This window comes from Physcomitrium patens, chromosome 1 (genome assembly GCF_059467195.1).
Source record: "Physcomitrium patens ecotype Gransden chromosome 1, ASM5946719v1, whole genome shotgun sequence".
Taxonomy (NCBI): Eukaryota; Viridiplantae; Streptophyta; class Bryopsida; order Funariales; family Funariaceae; genus Physcomitrium; species Physcomitrium patens.
The window spans coordinates 3,812,993-3,821,058 of NC_143410.1; the positions used below are offsets into that span (position 1 = coordinate 3,812,993).

The 8,066-nt window shown below is 35.6% G+C and overlaps 1 protein-coding gene across 6 annotated transcripts; it reads right to left on the reverse strand.

Annotated features, from left to right (window-relative positions):
* LOC112292329 (hexokinase-7) lies at window positions 1-5,070 on the reverse strand. Of its 6 annotated transcripts, none has more exons than XM_090244642.1 (11): window positions 4,619-5,070; window positions 4,017-4,145; window positions 3,619-3,826; window positions 2,921-3,071; window positions 2,541-2,729; window positions 2,275-2,352; window positions 1,956-2,111; window positions 1,555-1,653; window positions 1,219-1,349; window positions 931-1,012; window positions 1-769 (listed from the first exon to the last, which is right to left on the reverse strand). In XM_090244642.1, the coding sequence occupies exons 2-11, from the start codon at window positions 4,069-4,071 to the stop codon at window positions 383-385; spliced, it is 1,536 nt and encodes a 511-aa protein (XP_090100768.1). In that variant the 5' UTR covers window positions 4,072-4,145; window positions 4,619-5,070; the 3' UTR covers window positions 1-382. The 6 variants fall into 6 exon arrangements, with proteins under 6 accessions (XP_090100768.1, XP_024396464.1, XP_090100699.1 ...); XM_024540696.3 differs by having other exon boundaries at window positions 3,619-3,832; window positions 4,629-5,067; XM_090244573.1 differs by having other exon boundaries at window positions 3,619-3,832; window positions 4,017-4,359; window positions 4,629-5,067.
* Window positions 5,071-8,066: the final 2,996 nt, after the last annotated feature.

An 8,066-nucleotide genomic window follows, 5' to 3' on the forward strand; every position in this document is an offset into this window, starting at 1 on the left:
TAAGAGAAGAAGATACTTGCTGAGTTAGATACTCAAGCTTCAACATTAATACTTGCGGTAACTTCAAGGGTTCACTTTTGTGATGTAGGCCATCAGCTGTGACTGCACTTCAGCTGAAAATCCGCAGCTGGAAGTGCACATTACGTACATAAACAGTCCTGTTTGATGTAACCATTGCGCATTAACCCACATTACATGCTGGACTTCTTTCCTGTGGTCATCAGAACTCTGACCAATTTTTTCCCGCTCAAACAGCTCTGGCATGTTCAATCCTAGACGGTGTAAAATGGCGCTCACTTTCACTCAACTAAAGCATTGTTCAGATTAGAGGGTGCCTGACCTTTACGCAATGTACAGGATGTATCTAACAATGTCCTTTCTATCACTTGGTGACTCCAACGTCGCCCAATCGTAGCTCAGTAGAAATAGCGGCTGCAAGAAGCGCGGCTCCAACTCCCGACCCGTCTTTGGATAGTGTAGTTGTCACATTGTTGGCATAGTCTTCGCCCAACATCTCCTTCATGGCGTCTTCCATGTAGTTCCGAAACTTAGGGTACTTCTCATATAAACTACCGTCTATGGCAATAACTGTCTTTTTTACTTCAGTGTCGTTTGGTGTAGTGAGGCAACTGAGCATTAAATCTCCACATCTGTTAATCTTCGTCAGGATTCCCACAATCCCTGCAGCTGAGAGTCGAGCACCTCTTTCCGCAATGATGTCACACACGTCGTACACGACTTTCCGTGTAGCTAGCGTTGTATATTTCACCTGGACAAGAAGAAGATGCCCAATAAAACTATGTTTAAACCCGTAACTCTGTAAGAATCACAACAGCTGATGGAATATGGAAGGGCACAAGATCTATCTCCAACTATGGTGAACAACTTGCAACTGACTGGGAGATCTTGAATCAAGAGATGATATATTACCCCAATGGCTTCTTCAATCACAGAACCCACCACTTCCAAGCTAGAAGTATCATCACCGTGCATTGTCGACATGTGAGGAGTCCTGTAGATCAGAAAAAGCTTAATATTGTGCACAGAAGAAAAAGTTCCCTTTACATATGTCGTCATATTCAATAGATAGTGAATTCCAGGAATAACCATCTGTGTTGTTTTCATCGAAGAACCATTTTGTAGTGCGTAACAAACGTCTGATTCATCATTTCATAAGACATGCTAACATTTGCAATGGCTGAATTTGAGCAAACATACAGAAGGCTGAAAGGCTTCGTCAGTCTTTCTGGAATTTCCGAGCCGAACAGGCCTGTATCTTCGGCCATCTTGAGCAGCACACGGCGAAGAATTTCACCCAAGTACATACCGCCGATCATTTTCTCGAATTCCTACAAGGTCCAGAACTTTGGTTACAAGTCTACGGACAGTAAGCTTCACGATGTCCTTCACAAGTAGACTGTTTACAGCACTCTAACTATTGCAATTTTAAGCTTCATAATAATGAAAGACATAGGATGCACATGGCAAGTCTTCGAAAAAGTGGAAACTTCTGCTTGCTTGGGAAAGTTTTTGACTGAATTTTTTTTTCCTGACCTGTTGACCAGGATTCAAACTATCTGCATCCAACCCCTCATCGGCAAACGTCCGAGGAAGAAGTTCAGAACAAAAATTGCCCCATTCAATATTTACAACCTGCATCATCACAGTAACCTTATTACTTAGTCCAAAAGATCCATTCAGCTCAAATTTGTCCCTCACCAATATTATTTGTGTCTTTTTTGTCAGTATGTACACTTGCGAACTCAGAATCGACAAACTCGAGTGAAATACGATTATCGACGCCTCCACCATTTTTACCATGAAAGAGAATATGCATGAATTTTTTTGGTTAGGCTGAGTCTGACATGCTTTTTAATAAATAAATTCCACTATTTTCACGCTAATTTGATCAGAACCATGTCCTTGACGATTTATAAAAAAGACACGGGCATGACCGTCAAATCATCGGCTTCTGGAGGACTGCTCCAGCACGATATGGCTGCAGCACGCTCAACATAGCAGGCATTTGATCCTGTGCCCAAAATGACGCCCACCATTGCATCATCGTTCCAGTATCTGCACTGTGCCAAAGTCCCTACTGTATCATTAACCTGCATCAGAAGGAAGAGCTTGTTAAACTCTGATCGTGTAATAAACAATAGCAACATCAGCCACTTCCAATAGAAACGTATTAAGTAAGACAGCTTATCTCTAGAACGAAACAATTGAAAACACAATTATTTAAAGTGTTTTGCAGAATTAACAAACCCCTACCAAGCACACAACTTTCGTATTCACCGAGCCCATATCTGCAAGAGCTATCTCTAGTTGATCGACTACATCTTCACCAACCTGCAAATTGCAAAACCCAAAAAAATATTCCAATGGTAGAAACCCTTGGGTTAATCTTAATTCATGCTTTCAAAAATCACAATTGATACTGGCGCGTATTTTAGATTGACTGTTAACAGACGATAACAGGCAGTAAACAGCGATATGTACTTGGCAGATGGAAGCAAGAAACGACTTCAATAACGCACCCCATCACTGATGGAAAAGCCTTTGGTCCATGCGTTGATAGAGCCTCCGTTGACTTTTGTTTGATTGACAGGAAATGAGAACGTGAAGCCTATATCCCGTTTCTGATTGAGTGCTACACACTCAAAGCCAAGGTCTGCTTCTCTGGATACGAATTGAACAATAGTCTTGGCAAGGAAGCCAAAAAGATCCTATAATCCATCAAATCACATATACCAAACAAGTCCAGTCAGCAGTATCTCCAGGGTTCTGATAAAAAGTAGACATGTTAAAGCTTCACGGTTTGATCATGATCAGCTTGAATGAGAGATAAACCCTCAATATTGTTTTTTGGCGAATATATGTAAAAAAATATATATATTTCTCATCAAAATGTATTTACCTTACTGCTTCCAGTCATTACTTCTTGAGGAATGGGAACTTGTATGGATTCCTGCTTCAGGATGCGCCCTTCCTTCCCATCTAGTTGTACTCGCAATACTCGGAAGTTAGTACCTCCCAAGTCAATGGCGTAAAACAACCCTCTTTCATTCCTGTATTCATTGCATTCAACAAGAATTATTGGGTTGTACATTTGAGGAGATTCTAATCAATTATTCAAAGCTGTCGAAGCTCACAAAATTGCATGCCTTCTTACTCTCTGAGGCCATGTTTCAATCACTCAGCTGGAGCAACACTCTGTAATAGCTTAAGCCGGAAGTAAACTGGGCCAGGGATGTTCGAACGCACGGTGTCATTTGTGCGCAATTTCTAGGCGGTACAATTGTGCATCCACAAATATGAGTATGTGCAATATTGATACTTGTCAAAAGCACACCTATTGATCAGTCTAAGCAAGGCATCTAAAACTCTTGAAACTTGGACTTGACATTTGTTTTCTCACCCTGATGACAACCTTCAAAATGTTGCAGCCACCACTCGGTGGCAGTGTTTTTTCAATGACTGTCGCATAAAAAGTTCAAATTCTGGCTACTCCTCTGTGACAGACATGAGCTAGAAATTCCAACATTGTGAAAATTTCACTGCTCTAAAGTGATAATTCAAAGAGGCGTTAGAGAGTCCCAAATCGCAGATACATACCCTGTAGGCAAGCATTCGAGATACGTGGGGAGCATTTTCAGCTTGCGCTCGCCAGGATGGTCAAGACCCTCTTGCATCTCGGTCGCCATGGCCTGAGCAATATGACGCAATAGCATCACAGGCGTAGCGGAAGATTTCCGAAAATGCCGTAGGAAAGAGCTTGGATCGCAAGATTCCGAATTCTTTAAATTTTCCATGTTGCAATCGTCTGAAGCTGCAAGATAATCCCCAAACCACTCAACCGATCGGCTGCACAACTTGAAAAAAAGATTGAAGACAGAGAAAGAATAAGAGAGAAAAACAGAGTTCGTTAAAATCCTACAAAGCTCTTCTAGTCGTTGTGATCATAGAATCTGTCACTTCGACATAAGCAATTCTAACCCTGGGCAGCTACTAACCTCCCTTCCAACCGTCGTCCGCGAGATCGCCAGTCAGTTTTTGAGTTGTGATCATGGGACCACTCGTTTGGATTCACCTTCGCAGTAACGGACCTTCGGTAGAAGTTTCCGCTTGATACTCAAAGCGGGCTGCATCGTCACCAAATACGTCACTAATCCCTCACTTTCAACAGCAGTCATTGAGACCCCACTCCACGATAAGCTCACCTTACAGTTTGGTGACCAAATGTAATTCTTAAGTTCCACCTTCACGAAACGCGATTTCCTGACACTCGCTACTGTGACCGTACGCACTTTGTGTCACCTTGGTTGAGGAAAACACCAATTCCTCTTCGTTTGAAATCTGCTCAAGAAAGCTTGAAAGGGTTGAGGGTAGAATATTTTTAATGAAAGTGTGAGGGGACGGGGTGGAGGGCAATGTGGACCATCGCATGCATGCTCTCATTGCTTGCAAGCCAGCAACCCAAACTAAGACTCCGCCACGTCAAGAAAACAGTGCCCTTCTTTTTCACATTCTGCGTTTAGTCTACCTGCAGCCTTGTACTAGCATCTCTAATTAGATTTGACTTTGGCACGAAAAGGCCGGAAGATACTCAACTTACTCCGACTTACAGCGATCTTTTATGAATTGGAGGAACATCACTGTGCACTCTCCTTGTTGGATGCTCCTATCCGCGCTTCTCGCATATTCATCACATCAAATAGAGCTGTGCACAGGATCTGAAATTTGGCAAGAATTCAAACCCACAAATCTCTCACATTTGGATCTTGCCGCTGAGAAATTCAAGCCTTGAAATCACGACGTTGTCGACACCCATTTACACCTGTTCCCATCATCTCATCACCCGATGCCGCAAGCGAGCATTCCTGCATGGTTGGACTTCAGAGTTCAGCTGCATGATACTAACTACCCAAACACCTCATTACCCTAAACCATGGACAGGGAAAAGAAACAAAACAGAATACGGGTTGAGGGGGGAGCTCCTGCATGCGCAACACGACCACGAAGAAACAAAATCCGGCATGCTGAAGACCAATTTTCACCAACGAACGAACGAAATAAATAACGGTAATAACAATAACAATAACAAGTGAATGAAGGAACAAGTACGTGTTACAACTTAGGACTTGATTATTACAGTTTATTTCATTTATAATGAATATCAGCATGATAATCAACCAGTACATTGATTGTTTCAGAATGTCTAAAATGCCATCGTATGTAATGTTCTTTAATATACTTATTGCTCCCTTGTGGAGTGGATTTATTGATTTTCTTTAAAAAAATTAATCAGTATATATTATTATGATATTTTTAAAATATGTATGTTGAAGTACTAATTTTTTTATTTTTTATTTTTTTCTCTAAGGAATTCCTCATGCAAAAACTATTTTTTAATGTATTCATATTTTTTAAAGTGGTATTTGGATTTTAAATATTATAATGGTTTGATAAATTGGTTTTAAATCTCATTGATTGTATTGACATCTGACTGAATTTATAGGAAGCAATATTAAATTTTAAAATGACAAGGTTGAGTGGTTAGTTTATTTATTTAATGATCTTCAAAACATATAATATTAAAATTTAAAATTTTTAAATTATCTAGATTATTTTTAGATATTAAACTTAATTATGAAGAACAACCAAATGATTCAATATAGTTATTACATTTTAGTACACAATACTCCTTCACATGTATGTTATGTATATATATATACTTATTTATGTTGACCACTATCAGAATCACTCAAAATAAATTAAAATTCATTCAACAAAATTATACCATTTCAAAATTTTACATGTCAATTTTATCATTTGCATCAAATCTTAAATATTGGTTTGTAAGATTTGTCTATATGTTTTCAAATCTAAGTACAACAATTACTTTAAAATAAATTTCTATAATCTTTTATTATAATATATTTTTTCAATTTTATACTTTTAGAAATTTTAAGATTCTTTTCTTGTCTTTAATGAAATCTTAGATGTTTACATATACTTCTATAACCATTTGAAACCTTCCACAAGTTTTAGACATAAGTACAAAAGTCTATACAAACTTATAGAATATTTAATAATTCTAAGAAATTCTTCTAGGAGCTTCTTTAAATCTTAGTTGTTATAATCTAAATAAGTGGACAAAACAAGAAATACCTCCATCTTTTTAAAAAAAAATTAGAACAAGATAAAATAAAATAGTATTATTTTATTTTTAGTCTAATAAATATTTTTTTAATCTAGTATCTTGATTTTCTTATATTTTTTAACATGTTGTGTTTTCATTTTTGTGTCTTTCAAAAATTTGCCAAGATTATTTATTTTTATAAAGTATAAATTTTCTAATAGATTATTTAATAATTTTCTAATAGATTATTTAAATATATATATTTTAATAAATTTTTTAATATAATCTACTTTCTTAAAAAATATAAAGTATAATTTAAAAATTTATATTTTTTAATATAATCTACTTTCTTAGAAAAAAATATAAATTTTTAAAAAAAATATAAATTTACTAAGAAAGTAGATTATATCAATTTTGTAAGAATATCATTACATTTTAGAGATATAAATTATTCACTTTTAAATCAATATTCTCTTTTATATTGATATATTATTTTTCTAATTTAGATTATTTATTTTTAAAAAATCTTTCAATACTCATTATAAAGTCTTAGAAATTATAGATATTTTTTTTAAAAAAAAATAAATTTTTATAAGATTATTTTAAAATATATAGATGACAATAAATGATTATGCTTTATTCATCTATATAGATGAAAAGTTGGAATCTTTTTGCCAGCATTAATAATTAATGGTTGTCTTATGAGTCTCTAAGATTGTGAAAATCAGCAACATTTGTTGCTATTTTTGCAACAATTTCTCAACACATTTAGATGTATGTGTAGTAGTTAGTTCCATAATCCTAAAAAAAAAATAGTTGCAATAAATATTAGCTTTGAAAAAAAATCAAATCCATCTTTATTGCTAATTCATAGTATGGACATTTGCAATTAGATCTATTAATTCTACTAGATCTAGGTTTAATCAACCTGTGTTGTACTATAATTGCTTATAGTATATAAAAATTAATTAAAATATATAATATATTCATAAGTCTTGGTGTATGTTAGAATGGTTAATAGATTAATTTAAAGAGAGTGGATTTAAGAAACTTTATTTTGAGTTTTATCTTTTTAATTATAACATTTCAAAAAAATTGTAGAACCTAAATGCTTAGTCTGAGCCTTGAGAGGAGATTAGAGCCTATAGAAGAAATTCTTAACTAGTAGGAGGCTTATTGGAAGGCATGAAAGCAAGGCATGGTTGGATAAAAACAAGGAATGGAGATCTTCATTCCTATTGGTCGAAGACCATGCCCAATGGACTTCAAGGAGGCTGCCCGAGGCCCTATTAGGGATTAGGGTTTTTTTTTTGAAGTCATTTGAGTTTTGGAGGCTAAGGTCACTAAGTTCAGGGTTTTGGGTATAATTTGGGTGAAGAATTTGTGTGATTTCGAATTTTCGTGAAGGAGATATAGGTGTACAAAGTTAAGGTATCAAATTTGTATCTACTGTCACTCTTTGAAGCATAACATATGCATACGGAGAGTAATGAAAGGTCGGTGACTAAAGTTAGAGAAAACACTTTCTTAGCTATACTTAATATATATTATTTGACAAATTTCAAGTCTAGATGAAGGAATTATAGGGCATTGAAGAAAACACATGTAATTCAAAGGGAGTAAGTGAGTCATTTTATTGATAGTAATGGTTGGAGCCATATCTTGAGTTTTTGGATGAATTTTTGGCTCAAATTCTTTGTAAATGTGAGTTATTAGGTTAAGAATCAATAGATCAAAGTTTCATGGTGTTTGAATACTTATTTTGTGAGATATGAAGAAAATAGCATGTGGGTGTATGTAAGTTAGGGTTTAAAGCTATTGTTAGGGTTTTGGTGATATCTAAAGATCTGTAACGAATTTATAGTTGAATTTTTTTGTAGTAGTTTTTGAAAATATATCAGTACTTTATGTAAAATTTTAG